The sequence below is a fragment of the Xyrauchen texanus genome, chromosome 24 (genome assembly GCF_025860055.1).
Source record: "Xyrauchen texanus isolate HMW12.3.18 chromosome 24, RBS_HiC_50CHRs, whole genome shotgun sequence".
Classification (NCBI taxonomy): Eukaryota; Metazoa; Chordata; class Actinopteri; order Cypriniformes; family Catostomidae; genus Xyrauchen; species Xyrauchen texanus.
In genome coordinates, this window is record NC_068299.1 from 35,424,524 (window position 1) to 35,450,587 (window position 26,064).

Below are 26,064 nucleotides of genomic sequence, written 5' to 3' on the forward strand. Positions count from 1 at the left end.
TCTAGTGCTCATTTAAAGGCGCTGTTTACAGAAATGCAGTTTTGTATTAAAGAGACGCTACTGGTTTTAAGCACATGTTCAACAAATCAGTGTAAATACTTGTAAATAGTACAAATTATGCAATTTAACTATAAATATGTAACACAAATTTTAAATTATATCTTATCGATTGAATACATTTATTTGTACATTTTTATCCAAAACGTCACCAAATAATAAAAAAGTAATAAAATCAGTCAAATTTTATAATTTTCCTAATGTACCTAGTTAAAAGGTCCCCATATAATTAACAGCTTTAGTTGGGAGAGAATTTATTTTATATGTAAGCAAAAGGGACATTATAACTGAAATATACCCATATGGATCAATAATGAATTAAATCAGAATCGAAACGAGAGCTTGTGAATCGTAATCGAATTGAATTTGAAATCTGTATCAATACCCAGCCCTAGATCAAGTGGTCAAATTTTTGAAAAGCCCTTAAATTTAGCTTGACTACAGAATAGAGTTGAATGATTAATCAAAATAAAATAAACATCGCGACATGACCCAGTGCTATTATCAAACTGCGAGGGCTGTGATTTAATGAAATAAATAGTGTAAATGCGCTGCCGCTGTGCCGCACTACTCTGCGCAGCTCTGTTTTGTCTGTTGTGTGTAGTGCTTATAACTTTATTATTATATTACAATAATATAATGGTAAGGTTGACTAAGTTTAAAAAAGTATTGATAAAGTGGGCTCACCCTTTCACAAATTGGAAATAAAAAGGCACACTCAAAAATATATATTTAAACCTATTTTAAAAAGTTATGCATTTTAAATTTCATAACAAAATTACATCAAATTGAATTGTGTAATGAAATTAATAAAACTTAAAATATTATTTTTTTTTAATGTTTTATTATTTTATTACTAGATGAAACTTTATGAAATGCACAAATCGTAAAAATTATTATAATTTCTTTTTTTGCATCCTGGAGATGGTGCGAAACGGCTCCACCACAACCTGCTTAACCCAAATGCTGAGACTGATATAAATAAGCCATTTGTAGGATGATTCTATTGAAAGTGAAATCTAAATATTGCTCTGATTGTGAAATTGTTTACTCCGATGTCTGGTAGTGTTTAACTGCCCCATTTCTCAATAATAGTTCCTTTGCAAAGTATGAATCATATTGTGACTGGTTCACAAGCAATCCGTGCTGACATGAGCCGAAAACACAAACAGTCCACGCTGACGTTTTCTGAATATGCAAACCTAATACAGTCCATGGTGATGTTGGGTGCTTCAGCTGGCTTTAACAGGCCAAAGCAGAGATGCTGGTCTTCACATCTTCTGTGTTTGTTTACTCAAAGAACGGCATGTATTTCTCCAAGTCAATGACAGCAGCAGAACAAGTCAGGCTTTTAAAGTTGTGCTTGTACTGCTCTAAAATGCTGCTCACATCGCCAGAAAGGCATAGAAACTATCAAAGACATCCATCTAGTACACGTTTACAAAAGACTAACAGATAAAAATAGTGCAGATGGTTGCAAAAATTCTACAGGACAGCTTCAAAACAGCTCAGCTAAATGAAATGGAAATTGAAATCTCCTTTGACACTGCGTCTTTTAAAAGAGGTGCAAGATGCATGATATCGGTCAAAGACATTCATCTAGTTCATGTTTATGTAGAAAAACATTTAAATCCAGATAGGCACATGAAAGTGTCCTGTGTTATTCTGCTTTGCTGTAGATTAATCTTCCACGACAGGCCCTCTCTCTCCTCTTCACCCATGTGACAGACTGAGCACCAGTGGGCGGGGCCAAGGGTGCAATGACGATAAACAGGCGTTGATGTCTGGTTGAAGATACTGTCATATGCAGATGTTTTTGGTCCTTGTGATGTCACAAGTTCCACAAATTCCAAACTAGCTGTTTCTGGAGTTTGTTTTTAACAAATGCTCTTCTATTAAGAAGAAAGTTTTCAACTTGGTATTGGAGGAGGGAGTGTGGGCTAGGATTCTAAAAAAACATCAAGTCTGCGTAAAGAGATGCAAGGGTGCACCTTATGCAATTCAAGATTTTACATAGATTCTATTGGACCTCCTCTAGATTTTATAGGCTTGGTCTTAAAGACACACCCACCTGCTGGCAATGCCAATCAGAAGATGGAGGCACAACCCATGATTTGGGGGGTGTTAAGATCCAAGAATTTTGGTTGAAGATACAGAGTTTTATGAGTGACTTTTTGGGCACTCACATTTCACCTCGCCCCAGACTCTGTATTTTGGGGATTTGGGGGATAGACACATATACAATTGGGTTCTGACCAGTATCATGTTTGGCAGGCAAATTATTTTAAGGGGATGGAAGTCTGATGGAGCGCCCACATTTCCGGAGTGGTGTGAGGAGATGGTAGGGTGGCTGCTTTCGAGGAGGGGTCAAGGTTCGGAATTAGTTTGATAGGAAATGGGGCAACTACTTAGTGTTTTGGGGGGACTCTCGGGAAGGGGCTGTGGAGTGACTGGTTTAGTTTTAATTATTCATGATTATTACATTTTCCTTTTATCTGTTTCTTTGTTTTGTTTTGTTTTGTTTTGTGTGTGTATTCCTATTTCTGACCACAGGGTTGTTAGTTGTGGGTCAGGGTGGGCTGAGGGGTAATAGTGGAGGTTAAATGAGATTCAATGTATATATGTTGTATTTTTTCTTTGTGACATGTCTATGAATCCATAAAAAAATTGAATTGCAAAAAAATAAAGTTTTCAGTTTTGAAACTTAAAGAATGTTTTTATAGTATTATGACCTCTTATATGTAAAAAGATCAAGGAAACATTGATTCCTGCCATGACCTTTTAAAAAATACTGGAACCCAATGATTTTCATGACGTTTAGTATCGTTAACAATAGGCCTATTTGATTCGATTCCGATTCTCAAGCTCTCTAGTCGATCTGAGTTCAGTTTTGATACAATTTGGTTTGATTCTGATTCATTTGGGTAGTTAGAATGCACATTTTTCTTACATACCACAAAATAAATTCTCTCTCAGCTAATGCTGTATATTATACAGGGAACCTGCTTGGTACATTATGAAAATATTAATAAAAAAATTAACAACAGGGCCCAAACTATGCAATTCAATTGCTATTTATTTGACAGATACGATGATGAACACAACCAAAATTGAAGTAAAGATTAAAGTAAAAGTAAATTAAAATGTATTTTGGATTTTAAGCATAATTGTTCAAATGAAGATCGCCATTAATTGGAAAATCAATATTATTAAACAGACCTTGGCCACATTTAAATTAATCCCTTTTTACAATTCTTAATGTCATCGTTTTCCAAATGCTCACTTTACAATGCAGGAAAATGCTGTTCTAGTAAGGATGAGAGCCATAAATGTAGCAAAAAAAATAAAAATTATTTTAAACAAAAACATGCAAGTGTGGACATGGCCCTAGTAAACAATTCTTGAACATCTGCATTCTTATGAATGTTCAAGAACAGCTTATGAACCAGTTCTTTAATGATGTGGTCAAACGACTTGCATGTCAATCTCAATGCCTCTGTCTAATCGCTCACTCACTCAGTGACTCAATCTGGACAGTTACAGAGTTTACATATCTGACTCTAACTGAAAAAGAATTGACACTGTATTAATTCAGTTTCATTACTGACTTTTCATATGACATTATGAAGATACACATTCTATGTTGTTAAAATAAATGGTCCAAACACATATCCCCGCTATATCCAAGGTATGGCTCAATCTTTCGTTGAAAGCAAACTGTAGTAGCTTGTAATTGTTTGTTTGTTTGTTTGTTTGTTTGTATGTTTGGTCTCCTCAATAGAACAGCTGGCAAACCTTTACGCACACTACATTGCCAAAGAGAACATCTGGTAATTCTGTTGTTTTTGCTTCATTAATTTTTCTCTTTCTTTGTGTGCCTCTGTTATTTATGATGTACTGTAATAATATATAGTCGTAATGAAATCAGAAAATAATTGTATAGCACAGTTCCTTAGGGATCAGGTCCATGATGTAACAAAACGGTAACAAATTAAGCAGCAGTATCAACTCCGGAAGTTGAGAGTTTAGGGTCTGTTGTGACAACAGAGCGTGTGTTTGGTGTATTGCCGAAGCTTTGTACAGTTAGCCAAGCCAGCTGCCAGACTTGTGCCTAAAGCAAGGACCTTTATAAAGAGGAGGAGTTTGGGTTGGCACCCTGTTAGCTGGCACACATCTGCTAGCTTGGAGTCTTGATTCGTCTGTGTTAATGATGTCTATACCAATTCACAAACAAATCAACATGTTCATTAAAATAATTGCTTCCGAATCACTGTTGTACTTTGTCCTAATCATGTTACGACGCAATAAAACAACAAGAGTTTTTCGTCTTGACCAGCTTTGACTGTGATGAGCTTGGTTTCGGTTTTATTTCTTTAGCATTTTACTTTGTAGCCTCGCCCACAGAGAAACCTCATTGATCCAGATGTAAAAATGGCATTCTTTCAATAATTTAAATGATTATTAATTTTGATTATGATTATTATTACTAATTTATAAACCTTTTAAAGAACACAGCTTGAGATCTTTTAGTTCGGATTTGCGCTCCATCATGTGTTTTGAACGCAAGAATGTAACGCATGTTTGTGTTGTTGCTGCTGAAGGTTGTTTTCTTCACTGTATAAACTGCGCGTTACCACGCAAATTAAGTTTAACTTACTGCCCTCTGGAGTAAACAGGTGGTACTACAAGCTTGCATTTCTCAGGAATCTTCCTTATTATGGTCTGGGGGCATTGCCATTAATTGCGTTCATTTTTTTTAACACGTTATTTTTTTATCAAATTAATCGCACTGAATTAATGCGTTAAATCGACAGCCCTAATTTTTATTTTACAGTTTTTAAAATAGTATTTTCTGTATTTGGTATTTATTTTTTAGTATTCACCGATTACACTCTTTAAACGCACCTGCTGCAGAAAGCACTCCACATTAGACTGTATGCTTGATCTTCTTTGAAGTGTTTATAAAGTGCTCTCATGCGCTGGATAACTTTGGTTGTGTTTTTCCCGCTTCAACTTGTCTCCACTGTTTTTCAAATGAGTTTCATCATGCAACACATTTTTTCACTTGGATGTGAAGTGAGGTCACTGATGGGGCTTCTCCGTGTTTACTGCATATATCCGATTAATCGATAATGAAATTCGTTGTCGATGATTTCCATTATCGATTTTATCGATTAGTTGTTGCAGCCCTTAACAAAACGTATTGTGATTGGTCCTTTACGTGTCTCGGACGGCTCCTTCACATGCAAGCAGGTGATTCTCTGCAACCTCACACCCTTAAGAAACGAATCGGAAAATAGGAGATTTGATGCCGATAATTAAAATAATTCAGATTATACAGTATTATATGCCAGCTTTGTGCAAGATTGAAATCTGATATAATCTAAAATGATCTCATCCTTTCTCAGCAGGCTGCTGTAAGTGTGTAGTGAATGCAATAAAAATAGTTTCCAAACATCGTCCATTCTTTTCCCCTCTAAATTATTAAAATAATCATTAATGGCATTGTTAATGAACCAGAATTAAATTCCTTACAATTCTCATTCCTAGTCAGCGCAAGAGCACACACTACTTGCACTCCCCATTATACTACTCTAAATAGACTTCTAATGATTTCTTACTCTCATGAGTTGTATTTCATGCCACAACCTCCCCTTGATGCCAGAAAGGTTTGATTACATCATTCTTAGAGTTGGAAAAACACTCTCTAAACAGTAGCTAGATGCTTTTCTCAGAGTTGGGCTGTTTTTGTGGTGGTGAAGATGAGTTGTGTTTTTCAGGCTGTGTTTGTGATCGCAAAGCCATCTGGAGATTCTCTTTGTCCCTCTGGAAAACTGAAAGATAATGGTATCTGGCCCCCTGAGATGTGAGAACCCATCAGAGGCCACGGGTAGCTAGCACTGAAATCAAAACTCATCTAAGCACAAATGAATGTGTGAGGCAGGAATGGAGATCCAGTGTTGTGCTATACCACAGATGTGTGAAGTTTGGAGGGAATCAGCACCGTGACCAACGCTCTTTATTAGGGCTGTCACTGGACATAAAATTCTAGTAGTTGATAACTGTTATGTTTTACAATTCTCAATACCAATTTTCATACCTCTGCAAAAACGAATATGCTGTTGAAAATTATTAAATATTATTAAATATTAATCTATGGGTGTTTCTTCAACTTAGGGCACCTGTTTATATGTTTTTCACACTAAATACTTTTTTATTTTTTATTTGTCTACTAACGATGTCCAACAGTCTATACACATGCATCACAGCAGTTTAATGTGTTTTGTTTTCTGAAAGTCATGAAAATTCCCACCTCAGTGTCAGTTTCCAGCACAAATTCAAATTCTCTATTGTGTTTAATAGAATTTTGGACTGGAAATGATGCTGATGGAAATGACATTTGTAATGTTTTTGAAATCAAATGGTTGAATCCTTTTTCTTGCTAAGGCTAATTTCATAGCTAACATTTTATATATTCGATTAAATATTTAATACACGCTATTAAATACTTTCTCACTTTTTCCATTTTGGCAAGATTACAGTTTGACTGGAAATGACGCCCAATAAAATCTACAATTTTTTTAAAAGACTAAAGGATTACAATTTTGGAAAAAAGTAATAAATAGTTTAACATGGTGTCAGATACTATTTGCACCCATTTTCAATTATAACATACAGTATGGGAATAACTGCAGTGTGTTTATTGTGTTTATTTAGAGTCCCACAGACAAACTACATTACCCCCTACCCCTAAAACTAAGTTGGTTTTACTATAGTAACCATGGTTTCACGTGGGAACGAGTGCGAAAGACAGACACCGCCTCCGGATCAAACCCTTCTGCACTCCCCGACTTTCAATGTGATCTCATCACTGCGACGAAATCAACATATATATATTCATTTCTATCTATTATTTTAAGTAGTATTAAAGGAAATATTAAGAGTGGAAACAGCAAATCGATTGGAAACAGAGTGGGACAAGATACACCGACTTTACACCCCACGTCACTGCAGCAACCTTTATTGTTCAGTTTGTCGTATATTTCTGTGGTTCATCCAGACTATTGGGTGCAAATAGCTGCACTATGTGGCAGATGCTATTTACACCGGGGTGCAAATAGACACTCTGTTTATGTTTATTATTGTTGTTATTTTAGTCAATTTGGTACTGAATCACTGGTACTTTTGATATCCTTAGTCTCCATAGTATCCAAGATACAATTGGTGTCATTTATGAAGGAAAGAATAAAGCTAATGAAGTGTAACCATCTCACTCAGTGTTGAACACTTGAATTGAGTCTCACTTTCTTTAAGGCTGGATTCTTTATCTGATCTCCTGGTAGGCATGTTTGCCGAAGAGGAACGGCATGATTAACAGAAATGGGCCACATCTGTGAAAAGCAGATAAGATTTGATTGTAATGCCTCCATTTCATTGTTACAGTGGAGAGTTTAAAAAAAAAATCTTTTTATATTATTTATGTGTTTTAGAAAGACTATTATCAACTCAGTGCAGAGCAAAGCCATTCACAGCCATTCATTTTAATTCTAGCTTTTGCTTTCTTTGAGCTGGTAAAAACAATATTTGTCCTAATGCTTGTTTAGTCCAAGATCGAGTCTAGAACATCTCACACAGATGCTGACCTATCCCTGATTATTTTTGTCCAACTGTTTCCATAACACCCAAGTAGCTGTGTGTGTGTTCATTGATTCACTTCAATGAATCATTTGGTTTTTAATTGTTTCTCGTCTCTCCAAGGGTCTATTGTTTAGGCTTTTGCAGTGTGATTATGTTAATTGGAAACCCTACAGAATGCTTTATCTTTAAGTAAAAAGCATGCAATGTTTGTGGCTAGGGGTGAATGATGTCCCTCAAGGCTTTTGTTAGGTTTTCGGGATACAAGTTGTGAAGCTACTTTGAAAGGACAACAAACAAACAAACAAAAACACATTGTCTTCCACGCTGTTAAATTTCAAGCAAGTTTGCTGTTGTTGGTTAGCATATTTATGCAGCTAGCCTGTAGCAGTTTTGGGTAGGTGTGTGCTATAGTGATTGCGATGGGAATTGTGAGGAATTGAACAATTCTGGTCCAGATTCTTATTCCTTTTAACGATTCTGGCGTGTTAATGGTTCTACGTTACTTTTAGGACTTTTTAGGAAGAAAATGAATTATTTCAGTCTGATACGCCTTAAAGGGATAGTTCACCCAAAAATGAAAATGTATTTACTCACCATTTCAGATGTTGACAACATTGACTTTCTTCTGCAGAACACACACACAAAATAAGATATATCTCACCTCCGTTGGTCCATACAAGGCAATATGCATGAAGAATCCGAATCGCCATAAACAAAAGAAGAAGAAAGTGAAAGTGGAGATTTATTGTCAAAAAGGACTTTTATATTATATTGACCTGTTTCTCACCCACACCTATAAATCACTTCTGGAGACATGTATTTAACCACTGGAATTGTGTGGATTACTTTTATGTGCTTTCGTTTTGGAGCTTCAAAGTTCTGATCACCATTCACTTGCATTGTATGGACCCACAGAGCTGAAATATTCTTCTAAAAATCTTTATTTGTGTTCAGCAGTAGAAAAAAGGTCATACACATCTGGGATGGCAGTAAGTGATGAGATAATTTTTAAGTGAACTATCCCTTTAAATACAACATTTCAGAACACATCAACAGATGTCATGTCCAACTCAAAAGGAAATAACATTACTTGCGTGAAAGTAAGATATATTCCGTAACCGCTCCAACCGATGATGTTTTTGTTTCACTATTAAGAGCCACCTCATAAGATTAATTTGTTTGGGAATTGGACCACACTAGACTCATTTTATTTTACAGTGTAGATTGAGTAGAGCGTCAGCACTGCTGCTGAATTGTGTTGCAGGAAACACTGTCAGAGTATTTTAGTACGTTGTTCTGTCCGCATTGGTGGAAAGTTGCACGTTTGGGAACTGTTAATGGAGCTTAAAGTCATAAAAATCTGAAAGTAATACATTTTTTAATGGAACCGGTTCTAAACAAGAACTAAAAAGTGATAAAGCCATCTCTTCCATGTAAGTCTGAGTTTTTCCCTAACCAATGGTGACCAGTGACAGGATGTTTTGTTGATTTGTTAAGTTTTTATTTCAAAAGTGTCACACTGGTTAGCCCTGCCCACATTGTAATCTCATTGGCCCATAATCCTGCTTCATAATTTTGCACTGACAGCGACTAATGTTTCTGCAAGTGAAAGTGTCCAATTACAGGGGATTATTCAGTTAAAGCAAGCAATATTTGGCTGGTCATGTGATCTCAACATGTGCATCCAGCACCACATGCAAAATAAAGCAGCTGTTTCTTTAAAACTGATATGACTAGTATGTTTTTAAACATACTATTTTACTATTACTGTTTCTCTTTGTTTAAAAGTCTTGCAATTACCGAAAAATTAGCAAAACATTTTTTTTGCATTTTTAAACATCAAATATGATTGTCTGTTATTTTGTCGCATTGGTGCTGCATTTTCACTTTCACTGTGGACTGAAAGCGGGAACTTTGACAAACGGAACACAAGACAGGGCCAATTCCCTCCATCCCAGCCCAGCTGTGCCTGGAAGCCTGACACATCCACACAGGCCCTGCAGAGGCCCTCAAGATGCCAGCATTGGCTATAGTTACCAGCAGGCATTGTTCCTGCAGAGGAGAGCTCATCCACAGAGTTGCAGAGAGAGAAGGTAGAATCAGAGTAAATTAGAGGATTCTCCAGTGATTTGTAGAATTTGGGTTGTGTGATATTGTGTTGGGGTTTAGGGTGTGTTACATACTATACACTGGAGCCTACTGTCATCTGTCTACATATGCAACCAGGCTATAGCAAACTGGGTGGGCAGCTTTGCACTTATACTCGCCTGCATTTACTTCAGTTGCTGTTTTTTGCCATACAATTGGTAAGAGTTTAAGGTTTGATGGACTTCCTACTTTACAAAAAGGTATACATTTAAAGGACTTGAAATCTCAAGGGTTGGGAACACTGTATTTTAAATGATGAGCTTGCTGGATCGTCCTGGTCAATAATATTTTCCATTCATATGTCATCCTGAGTGAGATGAATGTGAGTAGATCCTCAACATAGGGTTGTAGATGCCTGGGTTGTGCCTGTTTAAAAACACTGCAGGTGAATTACTATAGTAACGTCTCAAAAACATGATGAATTATGCAAAAATGATATCTTTATCTTGATATACAGTAGCATTACCCCACTCATCACAGGTTCAGATGCTATAGAGCACTAGTAGTAGTTTGGGTTGTTTTACTACATTTGGGATTACTGCGTCAACTCCGTTCAGTGCAGTGTGGGTGGGTGGGTGCTATTTGTGGAAATGTTGAAACTGTTATACTGATGTGTTGCAGATGGAGTAGAACACATCCTTTAGAAAGATTGTCATTTGGCTGATGGTGCCCATGTTTTGTGGACAGAGCTCAATAATAAGGATTTTCTCCCCGCTAGCCTTGTGGAGCGAGTAGGTCAGATTTGTAATTGCCCCGCCAACATAGTTACTGGCCCTAACATTATTTTATTAGATTTTTTGTTTCTGTAATGTGTCAAAAATGTATTTACATATTTTATTCAATGTTTAATTTGCGATAATAGCTGTTATAGACAGAACTTAAACAAAATGCTAAAGTTCTACAAATTATATTTAAAGAGAAATAATATTTTTTTAAACAACTGAGAGACTGCTCTGAAAAGAGAAGTATGAAAATATTACTTATACAAAAAACTGTACTACTAATAACTTTTTTAAAGATCATGCATGTAAAATTAACATATTTAAAAAAAAAAAATAAATACTACGGTCGCACCGCATTATATTTTTTAGAGGCGAGAACAAGTTATGGGATAGTTCACCCAAAAAAATAAACCTTCTGTCATCATTTACTCACCCTCATGAAATCCCAGATGTGTGTGACTTACTTTCATCTGCAGAACACAAATGAAGATTTTTAGAAGAATATCTCAGCTCTGCAGGTCCATACAATGCAATTCAATGGTGACCAGTACTCAGAAGGTCCAAAAAGCACATAAAGGCAGCATAAATGTAATCCATACGACTGCAGTGGTTTAATCGATATTTTCAGAAGTGATATAAGTGAGGGTTAGAAACAGATCAGTATTTAAGTTTTTTTTTTTTTTTTCTAAAAATCTACACTTTCACTTCCACATTCAGCCACCTACTGGTCAAGGTGGAGATTGATAGTTAAAAAGGACTGACAAGGACTGATCTGTTTCTCACCCACACCTATCATATCTCTTTTGAAGACATGGATTTAAAAACTGGAATTATATGGATGACTTTTATGCTGCCTTTATGTGCTTTATGGACCTTCTGAGTTCTGGTCACCATTCACTTGCATTGTATGGACCTACAGAGCACAGCTGCTCTTCTAAAAATCTTAATTTGTGTTCTGCTGAAGATAGAAAGTCATACACATCTGGGAATGGCATGATGGTGAGTAAATGATGAGAAAAGATCCATTTTGGGGTGATCTATCCCTTTAACTTGGTAAAATACAAGAATTTCATTTCTATTTTCAAATAAAATGGTTGAGTTCCAAAATGTTAACTGTACTAAAAATATTAGCTTTTTTAGCTTTTAAATAGCCCTTTGAAAATCATAATCCGGCCTGGACCTCCATAACATTTTCACACACTGCAAAACATTACTGATTGCTTTTTCATTATTAGCAATTGGATAACCAAAACTCTTAGCCAAGTAGATAATGCTGTGACATTAATTAAATGTGTCCCTAAACCTCATTGTAGGTAAACAAGCACACATATAAGACATCATCTTTGGTATACTGCTATAAATGCTTGTCTGTTACACTAATCCTCCAGGCAATAAGAAGCACGAGTAGAATATTGACCCAAATTGATCCAAACAGAGTAATTCAGCTGCACTGACTTTAATCTAAATCTACATTCAGTAAAATTGTATCTGGCTGCTAGTTTGTGATGTGGTACTACATCTGATTAAAAGTCTAAGCGTTGGGCTATAATGCATATATCAGGCAGTTAGAGAAAATATTAGGAAAATAATAATAAGATAGAATTGCCATAGCTGACTCTACATCTATCGTCCTAAGTATTACATCCCAAAAATATTTTTTTTCTTTCTGCTCTCAGTATTAGTTAAATGAGGGAGCCATCAGGCCACTTTCACATTGTAATATATGAAGCATTGCAACTAAGCTGAAACATAATATATGAAAATGCCACTTTGGGACTTCCATTAAAATTTGAGTGCTGACAATTTGAATCATTGAATAGTGCTGTACGGAGTCAGTAAGTCAGAGATTTAGTGAGCAGTATTTAGAGCATTGCTGTATATACTATATGATCTACTCTCAGTGTGTGTGTCTGTGTGTCTGTCTTTGTGTGTGTTTGTGTGTGCGTGCGTGCGTGCGTGGAGTTTCCTCACAAATATAGTTAAACCAAATAAAACCAACTTTGATGTATTTACTGACTACCACCCCTGGAGTCGCGAGTTTGAATCCAGGGTGTGCTGAGTGACTCCACCTGAGTGACTCTCCACCACGATGACCTAGTAACTAGTGGGAATTGGGCATTCCAATTTGGGAGAAAAAAGGGGATTAAAAAAAAAAAAAAAAGTACAATTGTTTAAATTAAAATCTATAAATGCTTCAGATTTGTAATCAGTATTTCTGTTCATCCAGGATAAAAAAAAAGTACAGATTATTTTACAGACATAATTCAAAAACAAAGCAGAATGTACAGATCTGCTTGTGGATATCTAGTTTATGTGCTAATAAGGATCTCAATCAAAACTCTCATAAGGAAATTCATTTAGAATGAATTGTGTCTGGTAAGAGAGCTGCTTATTTGAATGCATTGTCTGCACTGGTTTAACGACTGAATTAGCTTCATGTTTGCTATCGTTCAGCGGCGGATGCCTTGTATCTAGAAACAAAAGCATGTCAGACAGTTCTGGGAAGTCATATTTGCCAATCATTTTGATGAATATCTTTGGCTATGGCATTTCCGACAGTTGCGATGCTATGCAGTGATATTGGTCCACTGGTTATGCAATGTTCCATTCAGCTTCAACCAGGAAAAGTGCAATGAAACGCCATTTGAAGTCAGACAACCAACTAGGAAACTTTCAGTCTTTAACTTTGTCAAGATGCAGGTGCATGAGTTAATGATAAACTTTCACCTTTTATTCACCTTTTATTAAGATCCATTAATGTGTCCTGCATCCGACTTGGAACGGTACGAATTATTAGTCTAGCCATGAGCGAATTATTCAGTCACATGTCTTGTTTAGGCAAAGTGACATGACTGTTTTTAGTGCACATTTATAAATTAATTAGTTCTTTACATTTATGTAGCACTTTACATAGTATTGGGTGAATCTCCTCAACCACCACCAGTGTGCAGCATCAATCAGAATGATGCAACTGCAGCCATAGGACGCCAGAACGCCCATTACACACCAGCTATTGGTGGAGAGGAGGTAGTAGAGTGATAGAGCTATTTCATATGTATAGGGCATTATTATGAAGCCATGACAGTTGTGCTGCATGACAAATTTTGCCAGGATACCGGGGTTACACCTCTACTCCTTTCGAGAATTGCCTACTTAGCTTATTGGGTACACGGGTGAGAACTGCTGGGTGGACAACTGAAGTATTCTTGGGCCTTTACTGAATAAAAAATGTATCTACCTCAAGCAAGAGCTTTTTATGCATATTCTGGAAATTTTATATGCATCTAGGTCTTTACATCCACCATTTTTAAAAGCCCAACATAAAAATACATGAATGGAAACCCAGCTAGCGTGACATTCAAATGTGTCTGGGGGGCTGTATGTCTTTGTGGTGGGATTACCATCTCATACTCTTAATTGACCAAATCATAATGATCAGAACCACAAAAATATCACATCCCTTGAAAGAAATCCTCACGTGCACGTACATGCACACGTGGCCTGTGAAATGCATTTTGCTGAGCTGTTTCGGCGCAGTGCGGGGGAAGTGGGGGTGTTGGTGCATATCAAACAGGGAAACACCGATTCAGAGCGAGATAGCGGGAGGGAGGGGGATGCCGGTGAGTGGAGACGAGAGAGGAGAGGAAAGGGGTAACCCTCCTCTCTAGAAAAGGGATTCCACCACTGCAGTAATCAGCCATTTCTGCAGTCTCTCTCGCTCTCTGTGCCGCAGCAGAGTTCCCATGAACACGCCCACAAACTCATTTTCCCCCTTTCATCTGAGTTGTGTCATCAGTGACCTGAACATGCTCTCTCTCTCTTTCTGCCTGTGCTCTAAAGGATGCTGTTCCTTTTTGGAAAGGAACAGAATGCAGGCCTCTCAAATCACGTTTTTCAAAGTTGAACTACTTTTGAAGTCACCAATGTACCACTGTAACCAATTAACTTCCTTTATCTGATTTTTCAGAGTGGAAACAAATGTAGGGTGGGACTTGATTTTATTCATTGGAAATTGATTGGATCTTGAACCATGTTCGTTACGTAACAAAATGAAGCCAGGTATTTGAAGGGGAGGGGTTGAAAAAAACTGTCACAAGGAGGTCTGTAAAACTTTTTTTTTTTTCTTTTCTTTTTTTGGGGAGGAATTTCTCTCCATTTCTCCCCAATTTGGAATGCCCAATTCCCAATGCGCTCCAAGTCCTTGTGGTGGCGTAGTAGTCAATCCAGGTGGAGGAGGACTAATCTCAGTTGCCTCCACATCCGAGACCGCCAATCCACACATCTTATCACGTGGCTTGTTGAGCGCGTTAATGTGGAGACCTAGTGCGTGTAGAGGCTCATAATATGTTCCATGGTATTCACGCACAGCTCGCCCCACGCCCCACCGAGAGCGAGAACCACATTATAGTGACCACGAGGAGGTGGTAACCGGGCCAATTGATTGCTTTGGTAGCCTGACTGGAGTTACTCTGCACGCCCTGGATTCGAACTTGTGACTCCAGGTGTGGTATTCAGGATCTTTACTTGCTGAGCTACCCAGGCCCCGAAGTCTGTAAAACTTTGAGACAATTATCCGTTAGCATTTCCTTTCCTCTCAATGGCAGTTGCTAAAATGGCACATTAACTAGCCTGATCTTATGAAAATTACATGACTGTTGTGTCATTTTTCCAAAATAATATGTCGTGGTTCCTTGCAAATATCATGGTAGTTCTGAGGTGAAATGTCCACTGAGTGGCGCTAAAAGCGAGTTACATTTTCTCCCAAACTGATGAGGTTTATAAAGTTAATGTTCTGTCGAGTTTTTAAATCATCAAAACCGACGTCCCTACCTTAACCTAACTGATAGTGTTATAAAAGTAAATGTAAGATGAGAAACAGATGCGGTGTTTAGGGTTAATGCTCTATGTAGTAGTGAATCAACAAAACTGATGTCCCTCCCCTAAACCTTGAACCTAAATCAAACTGGTAGAGACCGAAAAAGCAAATGTGAGATAAAATACGCAATTGCTGCAGCGACCGTATAAATTTATGGTGATGCTTTGACACTTTAGGCTCATGTATCGACATCATAATCACCTCGCTAGTCATTCACTATAGTATAAGTGTTTTGATTCTCATGAATTGTGTAAAAGTTAAATAAAGTCATTGTTTATTTCACTAGAAAAATGACGATGAGTTCGACGAGCTATGTAAAAATCCTTTTGCTAAAATGTAGGTATAGTATCATGAGACCAGATTGGCATTAACCCTTGACAATTCGTGGGCATTCAGTTCTAGATGGTTCTTTTTAGCCAATTTCGCACCATAAATTCTGTGTGACTGATTACATCGCCATGGACGTTGGAAAAAAATGTCCTAACAGTGCTGCCATTGACGTTCCTGGTAGAGCATGGCGCTAACAATGTTTTGATACCCAGGGAACTCGTACTGAAAAACTGAATATCTTTAATGCAATGTAAGTAGCTTTGGATAAACAGACCTGCTAACTGCATAAATGATTAGCTGATGGCACCACAAGAAACTGCACAATCCAAAGCCCTTCAATTCACTGGATTGTTGACCTCAGTTGAAAAGGAAAATTGTTTGATGCAGGACAGGTTCAAATTATAAAGAAAGATATACAATTTCTTAACATTTATACAATTATAATAATTGTAAATTTATAAAGATAAATAACATGCATCGATGACCCGAAAAAAAAACAAAGTCATATATATGAATGGCAGACACATATTTAGCAGCTAATGTGGCTGTGCTGTCATCCTCTTCAAGTATATAGGGCATTTTCTCTGTAACACTGAGGATAAGAAATGATGGATTCAGTGTTTCAAATTTTGGGAAAAACCTTTCTCTCACAGTGTGGTACTTGGGACAGATGAGAAGAAAGTGTTTCTCATCCTCTATTTGCTTTGGGTCGCATTGTCTGCATATTCTCTGCTCTCTCGTTGTCCAGGCTTTCTTATGTCTTCCTCTCTTTATTTCTAGATCATGATCACTTAATCTGTATTTTGAGAGGACTTCTCTCTCTTTAAATATTTGGAATAAGATTGGGTTTTGTTTTTGAGGTCAAATTGAGTTTTTAACATTTTATAATGACTATCTTTATGATTTTTCTCAATGTCTTTAATAGAGTTGTACCTGGAATCAATCACAGGTTGAGTTTAAAATATAAGACTGGTCCCCAAATTTCTCATCCATATAATAGAATTGCTTTAATGATTGATCATTTAATCCATGTTTTAATTGGTAAATTCATATGGCTGAATCGTGATTTCATTGCATAAAATGCCCTCGGAGCCTTTTCACTCAATGATTTTACAGCCAGACCAAAACCCCCAGATGCACCTATCTCAATGCCCAGGTAACTGTGCTGGTTCTGTGCTGTAGGTCAGGACCTCTCCTCTGTAGCTGAACTGGTATTTGTTTCTCTGAGATCTGGCCTTATTCTGGAATACCATGACTCGATTTGTCCAGGTTGACTGTAAGGGCCATTCCTGACTGCACTCCTCCTGCAAGGACAAGCTCTGCTGAAGACCCTCTGGTGTGGGAGACAGCAGGACTAAATCATCTGCATACAGCAAACATTTGACCGAAGTACAGTTTTCCCTATTAGAGTGAGGCCAGGGATACTGGACTGCTCCAGAGCTGCTGCAAAATCCATTTATACAGATGTTAAATATGGTTGGACTCAGACTCATCCCTGTCTGTTCTGTGATTTCTAATTTTGATTGCACGTTTGTACAGTTTGCGTACAGGGATTGTATAATATCAAATGTTTTTCCACCAATGCCAATTTGAAGAAGTTTGTAAAATAAAACATTGTGCCAAATTGAGTCCAATTTTTTTTTTTTTTTTAGATCCATAAAACATGCTAATATTTTTCTTTGTTTGTCATTGAATAAATGTGGTCAGATGTGCATAAATGGCAGTTCCACATTTTGAATGAGGAGATCAGGGATGTGTCTTGGTAATTAATAAATTCGACTCAATTTGGCACAATGTTTTATTTTACAAACTTCTTCAAATTGGCATTGGTGCCAGCCAAACATCACTTCAATCTATTATGACGGACTTCAGAGGATGAAATGATGCCAACTCCAACCTGCATCACCTCGGTCTATTTATGGACTACAATCTTAAAATGAAATGCTTAGACTAACTATTGCCAACAAAAGCCTTCATCAGCCAATTAACAAGGACAATTGCATCTATGTGAACTTCTGCAATTAATCAAGATGGACTTCAAAGTCTGTGGTCATTAATCTTACAGTTCAAACACAATCAATGTTTAATCACTGACCCTTAACACTTAGTTTAATAATTTTAAACCATGATTTTACCTATACATAAGTAAAATTTACATTTACATTCATAATGTTAGCCAGAGGGGAACTGGCCCCCACAGTCTGGTTTCTCCCAAGGTTATTTTTCTCCATTAATCTACATCTTATGGAGTTTTCTGTTCCTTGCCACAGTCGCCTACAGCTTGCTCGCTGGGGTTAATAATACAATTATCATTTAATTATTTTTAAACACTATTAAAAATCGTATTTTATCTAAATTACACAATGATGATTAATCGACTATAGACACAACAGTTTTATCATCTGTTAATGCTGATCTTCTGTAAAGCTGCTTTGAAACGATGTGTGTTGTGAAAGGCGCTATACAAATAAACTTGACTTGACTTAAATCAAAACCTAAAATTATAGACTGAAACTCCTATAGGATCTCTCTACGCTAACAACTTTTCAACTTCTCTCCTCAGTAACACTAAAGTGCAGTTCTACCTAATATAGGAATAATCATTAAAGGCTCTTTCACACGAACACAATACAAAAAGACACAACTTGCCGACAAATGGGTAATTTACACCAAAAGCAACGCAAATACTCTCCGTTAGCATATTCTAGCCTTTACAATTGGTGATGTTGGTCAACAATCACTTTTACTCTGGTACAGTATGTGCTGCACCATGATCAAAAAAAGAAAATCAACGCAACTGGACTTCTTCAAACCTATGCAGGGATGATGAGTTTATTGTTTATTGGCTCAACAAGAAAGTAAACATTCGAGCCACCAATAGCTCTGGTTTTTTTTTTTTTTTTACTTCTGCGGCCCTTGACACATGATCCAAAATTCAAAATGTATTGGTTGGGGCATTTATTCGCTCACTGTAGAAAAAAAGCCTCACTTTGTCATCATTCGAATGCTCGCTCCTGGTGTGAAACGCTCTAGAAATCCATTGGTTCTATAAAAATGTTCATCGCAGCAACCGTGGCCATTAAATATGAAATCGAATAGAGAGCAAAGCAAAATATGTGGGTGCTCAAACCCATCTTTTTTATTTGCTATTAAGAACCTCTAACACAACTGTGAATATCTTTTAGAGATATGATGCCACAAACTAGTTCTTCCTCCTAAGGGTGTGTTCACACTTGGAACACTTGTTAACACAGGTTTGGTTTGATTAAAACGAACTCTGGTGTGATTGCTCTGTTAGTGCGATTCATTTGAACAAATGTCACACGAACCTTGATGCGCACCAATCAAGCGGACCGAGACCGGCTGAATAGTGGGTCTCTGTCCGCTTCCAAACGAACTCTGGTGCGGTTCGATTGATATATGAATGCAACATGGACCAAAGATGTATAAACGGACAAAATACGTGAAGTAATTTGTCTAATACTTACCTCAAGCATACCTGGTTCTTCTCATCATAGGAGCTATGTTGCCCATTACAGTTAGTACAGGCGTCGGAACCGCCGTCCTTGCAGCATATCTTCGTCTGTGTGCGCAACGGAGGAATTCCTGCCACTGTTTTGTCTCCTTTACACATTTTATTAGCTCTTCGTTTGTTCTCAGCTGGTAAAAATACCCCCATATATAAATATAAGAGCGCATTTCGCCCAGCAGCCAGCATTGTTTTGGATGATCGGCAAGTTCCGTCATAAAAGCTGTCCAAGCAGGTTGTTACTTTTTCCTGATGCCTTTGGTTTTGTATCGTTAGGTTCGTGTTAAAAATGCCAGTGTGACGCTAAGCAAACCAGGACTAAAATTTAATAAAATTTTTTGGTCCGGACTAAGAGGACCAAGAGAACTGAACTACAAGTGTGAGCACACCCTAAATCTATCATTATAGCTCTCTGGGAAGTTTGAACTTGTAAACAGGACCTTCCGGCAGACTGAAAACAACCTATGCGCCCAGACTACTGGAATTTTCCTAGATACTGACAAATTTCATTAGAATTAGTGACTTAATCCAGCTCATGACATTTTTGTGTCCAATTAAAATTCACCAGACTGTCTATAAACAGTCCGTGCAGTTAGAAACCAGGACTAAGTGCTATAGTCAAGTTCAGATGGTTTGTACAGTTTGGATTCACATGGTGTGGCTTATTGTGCGTTTGTGTAAACCTTAAGCTAGTTGTTCCAATTCAATGCCCATGGTGCCTTTTCACATTTTCAGCTGTAATAATGAAAGCACACATCACCCTCTGTGGAGGGATTGGCTTGTTATCTCTTCATAACTAATTAATGACAGCCCTCGCCTGAAATCTGTCACAGAACTGAAGTGACCTCAGTCTCTTCTTCCCTCAGGCCCAGCCCACTCACTCATTAAACTCCTTCACACCTCTGTGCTGTCTGTCAAAGCATTTGCCTTGTGAGTTCATCGCTTAATATTGTGTGTCGAAAAGGATTGATTAACACTGGATTATATTTAGACATCCAATGCATCTTGATGTATCTTGAACTGTTTATTTTTCGACATTGGACAATCAAACACTGCATTACAATGACAGTTAGGGTTCAGGTCAGGTGAACCTAAGACCTCCAGTTCCTACCCAGTGTATAGGGTTTCGACCCGAGAACCGAGACTGATTAGATTTTTAAAAAAACACAGTGACCCTTTGATTTTCATGACTTTTGGTTTCCATTAACAGTTATTGAAAGAGCATTTTTCCACAGGTATGGATGGAACATCGTACTAAAATACTTTTTTTAACTGTTGTGCTATTCAGTGGCAACGCTGACTCTTATGAGTCAGTTCTTTAGAATCTACATAGCGAAACACACCGAGAGACCAGTGTAATGCACTTACCAAATGTTGGTAAGTTGGTATGAGTTGGTTCTTTTCAGTGAATCAAAAACACTTTAGTCGGAGCAATCGCTGAATTAATCTCACTGACCTAAAAAGTGACTTCATCCATGGCCTGCTTGAAATAAACCAAGAACTGTTACCATGCTATGTTGTATGTAGGGCTCCTTAGACTTAAATTAGACAGTGCATTTACTGACTAGTAATGAGTGAATAAAATATGTTTCCAAATATTTGTTCCTCAAAAGCAAAAATCATTATTGGAACCGTTAAGAAAGTTAAATTATTGGGAGTAATTGGAACCGGAATCCCTAATTTCCTTGCAATTCCCATACCTAAAGAGGGGACATTAGAGCCTGTTCTGCCTCTGTCCATAGTTCCTGGTGGAAAAGACCAAGTTTAAGGTGGTCAAGGTTGTTATCCAGTTTAAACGGCTCTTCCAAGCCAACATGGTCCACCAACTCTAGTAAGGTTGACCAAAATGTTCTACTATTTCGACCTCGGCTCCATCAGCTCGTAGTCTGACTGATTGGACCGGCCTTGACCTGTTAGAGACCAATTCAAAATGAACTACCATTAGAAGATGTTTGGGAGGTTTTCTTGAAAACTCAAGAGATGTTTAAGGATTATTTGCATGTGTTCATATGGTTGTGATTTGCATCTAAGAATCTGAGTCAGTGTTATCATACAGTGAGTCATCTGCTTACAGGAGGAGTAGATGGAGTACCTCTCTCAGATGTTTGAAGCAAGTGGTCATGTAGCAGACACTTTTTGCCAAAGCTACCACCGTACACTTATTATGGGGACAAACCACCTAGAGCAGCCTTGAGGTTAAGTGCATTTCAAGGGCATCAATAGGATCGAGAGGATCAAGGGCACAATAGTGGAGTTCATGACTTGTTCCTTGTTTGAAACAGCAACGTCTTGTTAGCAGCCATGGGCTTTGACTATTACGCCATAAGTGCTGCGTTAATTCTGTATACTGTGGAGTATTTTCAGACTGCTGTCAGGTTTGTGGGGCAGCGTGTGTGGGAGGAGAGTTTAATGTGGATATGTGATGCGTTGGTGGATGTGTCTTGAGCTCTATTTCAGGCTTACATGAGGCGGTTTGTGAAACAAGCTGACAGAACAGACACTGGATCAGACCTGTTCATCTAAACACCAATCAGAATCCAGGTGTACTCAAATATGACAACACTGCACTTCTCCAAACATTCTACACCCAAACACACGGATCCTGCTGCTGTCAGATTAGCACACTGTCTGGGTGTGTTCATTGTGTTGTGTAAGCCAGAGTTCCCTTGATTTCCCATGCACTCAATATAGAATCCCCACTCAACTTCTTCATCGCTCTACCTCGCTCTCTTCCTATGTTTGATTCTCTCTCTCTGTGGTAAGTGTCCTCTCTAGAGGCAGAGTGGAAAACATGATGTATTTGCCCTAAATTCAGAACGTGGTTTCCATCTGGCTGCCTTTCACTCACTCAAGAAACACCCAACTGCCAGTTTGAAAGAGAAAGAAGACTTTCCATCAGACTTTACTGTCTTTTAGGCTTTACAGTCTTCATGTTTTTTTGTCCATCTCTCATTTACATGTTTTTTTCCCCTTAATTTTTGTTGAAAATTGTTGAAAATTTCAAGAGGCCTCTTGATTTTCCTGAAAAAAAAAAAAAACATGTCTAAGATGGTTTGCTGTACTAAGCTGTTGTTCAGCTTGTCTATATGGTCTTCCAGCCTGCCAGATCTGGTCTTGTTGATCTTTTAGCCTGGACAAGCTGGTCTTCACCTGGTCTAGATGGTCTTCCAGCCTGGACAAGCTGGTCTTCAGCTGGTTTAGATGGTCTTCAAGCCTAGGAAAGCTGGTCTTCAGTTGGTCTATATGGTCTTCCTGATCTTCAGCTGGTCTAGATGGTCTTCCTGATCTTCAGCTGGTCTAGATGGTCTTCCAGCCTGGCCAGAGTGGTCTTAACCTGGTTTGGTTGGCCTCCTGGACTGGCCAAGCTGGTCTTCACCTGGACCAGATGGTCCCGCAGCCTGGCCAAGCTGGCTTCAGCATGCCTAAATGGTCTTTCAGCCAGGAAAAGCTGGTTTTCAGCTGGCCTAGGTGGTCTTCCTGCCTGGACATACTGGTCTTCAGCTAGTCTAGATTGTCTCTCAGCCTAGCCAAGCTGATATTCAGCAGTTCTAGATTGTCTCCTGGCCTGGCAGAGATGGTCTTCTGCTGTTCTAGATGGTCTTGACTAAGCTGGTCTATATGGTTTACAAGCCTTGCCAGAGTGGTCTTCACCTAGTTCTGTTGGTTGCCTGGACATGCTGGTCTTCACCTGGTTTAGATGGTCTTCCAGTCTGGCCAAGCAGGTCTTCAGCAGGTCTAGATGGTCTTCCAGACTGGCCAGGCAGGATTTCAGCTGGTTTTTCAGGATGTTTGTTTGTGTATACATTCAATACTAGTGTATGTTGCTGAGTACCAACCCCTATTACATTTTGAAACCATTTCCACATTTCAAACTTTTCCATGTGTCATCCAAAGGATTATTGCAGGGGTTATTCAAGAAAGCAGAGTTAGCGACTAAACCGGGTAAGTTTACACAGAGTAAGCTGTTAGCCTCAACTTTTGGTTCCAAAATCTGGAGTACCTTTCAGAGTATGTTAGTAACTATAGCAAATTCCTCTGTGAATCTTACTTGCTCCGGAGTAGGTTATTTTCCAGAGTTAGTTTATTTCAGGTAAATTTCAGCAGTTTTATAGGTTGCCAGCACATGCCTGTCCTTTTATTTATAACGACATGGTGGATGTGGAAGCTCAGATTATGGACAATATTATACTTTTAAATCATTATTATGATATACTCCAATCTTTACTTTAACTCCTAAATCTTTTTCCGCCCACCATTTCTAATCTCACACACCGCATTCAGAAGTTAACAAGTTTCTTTTAATGGGAAGTTTTTAATACTGTAATATGTTCAACGTCCACAATCCTCACTTTAAATAGAGGACATTATGTATTTTTATTTAGCAATTCTTATAACTTTTTTTAATTGCATTTCATGATGTTAATATTATATAAATATCATAGATTGAACACTCATTCTTGAATGTTAATACATTACATAGTATCAATATGCAGGTAATGTCTACCAATTCAAAGCTTTAGCTCTAAAATTCTTCACTTATTTTTCTTCACAAACTAGATGATGTCTAGTTCGATCCCCACAGCCACCACCATTGTGTCCTTGAGCAAGGCACTCAACTCCAGGTTGCTCCGGGGGATTGTCCCTGTAATAAGGGCTTTGGATATAAGCGTCTGCCAAATGCCTAAATGTAAATGTAAATATCTGATCAGCTCATGGATCACATATATAGCGGGTTAAGTGAAAATATTAGTGAGACGTGCTGTCATTTAGAGTAAACTGCAGTGCCCTCCATTAGCTGGTGGTCAGGTGATTCAATAAAACATGTGTCTTCTGATGCTCAGCCTCCTCTCCTCTATTTGGAGCTGTAGACGGTCCCTCTCTAAATTATTTATTAATCTGCATTTAAATATGGACATTTTACTACCAGGAAGTGATGAGTTAATTTTCCCTAAAGATGAGATCATGAACATCTATAATGTATAATCAGACACATGATTTACAATGGAAAAACAACATTTCAATACCAAGTTTCTAGAGGCAGATGGTACATAAGAATGCCCAGCCATGGCTTTTTAGGGGACAAGACAAAAAGCAAGTTTTAATGCCACAACAAATAAGAAAAGGATATAATGGACATATAATTTTGTGGGTCTCCATCATTCTTCACCTCTGTTACAGCAGATCTTAAAATGCTAAGGAATAATCATGTGAATGAAAAGCATAACATTAAATCTTTGGAAAATGATGAACCGATCCTACAATTGACAGAGGGTCTATTGATACTATAGACCCTATCGATGACTGAGAAATGGAAGATGATATGATGCTAACTCAAAGTAAGTTTTTAGATATCCCAATGTTAAACTGGGTACATCTAATGGTATTAAAAATAAAATAAGTACATACAGTTTACATGGCATACAGTAAAATAAAATTGGCACCCACAGTACATGGCAAATACCAGTCAAATTAAATAACCTTAAATAAACACAGTTAACCTACAGGCTATTATTATAATATTCATAGAATGTGAAGGTTTATGCCTTTTATGATGTTCAGTGCAAACAAATAACAGTCAACCTATTCAACATTAATCTGGGCGAGAGAGGTCGAATATAAACATTGAATTATGCTTTTACAAGAATGGTGAAACTTTATAGTTTTATGAACTACAAAATACTTTTCTTCAAGCAAACTCTCAGACCTAAACCAATACAGCCTATAAATATAACAAGTGATGACTAAATAATGCTGTTTGCAGTCATTAAACTTAAAGTTCTACGTCACTGAAATATTGCACACATTTCATCTCGTCGCTCTGCTGAGAATGCCTTTCCCAGTTCACCATGAACGTGCATAGACTACTGAGTATCAAGCTCAGGGTTTAGTGAAGTAACCCAGTACTGGTTTTCTGGAATCAAGAACCGCAAGTAAGCAATGCTTGGCTTAAGCAACCTAGAGTTCAGGGTTGTGTCAAGGTTAGCTAAACTTGCTTGCTGGAATACCCCCCAGATTCGCACAATAACACTCAAAATATCCACCCAAAAGGAAGACTCACTGAATGCCGGCATATCTCTCCCATCAAAACTAGACAAGCCTGGACAAATGGGGAATGCCTGAAACCATTGAATCTATTTAAATAGACTTTATTGTGCAAGCAGTGTTGTAGGAGTGTGTTTGTGTAGTGTTGTATTGCCCAGTTACTAAACTTCCACAAATTAACTTATCTCTTTTTCTCTGTAGGGCTGGAAGGGCTCCCCCTCATGGCAGGGTCAAAGACTACTGCGTTCAGCTGCTGTTACAGAAGGTAGGTGCTCATGTGCAGGCATTGTTTATTTGAACATATGCAAATATGTTACATAAAGTACTATTAAGTTGAAGAGTTTTTTTCTTCTTTGGTCATGTTTATCTAGCATAGGTGTAGGGTCAATGTGGGGTGACCAGGGGGCAGTGAATAAATTGAACTGGTAAGAGTTATGATACTAACATTTCATTTGGTTTTAAAAAGATTCAGTAGCTAGCATCTACACCTACGTGTTAGAGCATCCTCATCTTTATATCACCTCATTTGTCTAATTGGCCATAAGTACTGACAGACTTTAAAAGGCCCTTGTCATTTTCCCTAATGATGTAGTTAAATTAACTATGTAAATCATATTTAATCACAAACACTAATTAAATGTCCAAATGCTTTGCATCACATACAAACAAGAAAAGGATTTTATTATGATTCACCTGTAAAGATGAAATGAATGGGAATGCTA

General features: G+C 37.8%; 1 protein-coding gene across 1 annotated transcript in view; it reads left to right on the plus strand.

Moving 5' to 3' along the window:
- The window catches only part of LOC127617478 (calcium uniporter protein, mitochondrial), a 101,670-nt gene that overhangs the window by 52,644 nt on the left and 22,962 nt on the right, over positions 1-26,064 (plus strand). Inside the window, exon 3 of the mRNA XM_052089455.1 lies at positions 25,544-25,607. Within this exon, the coding sequence (XP_051945415.1) occupies positions 25,544-25,607 (64 nt within the window). The remainder of the gene's footprint in view (positions 1-25,543; positions 25,608-26,064) is intronic.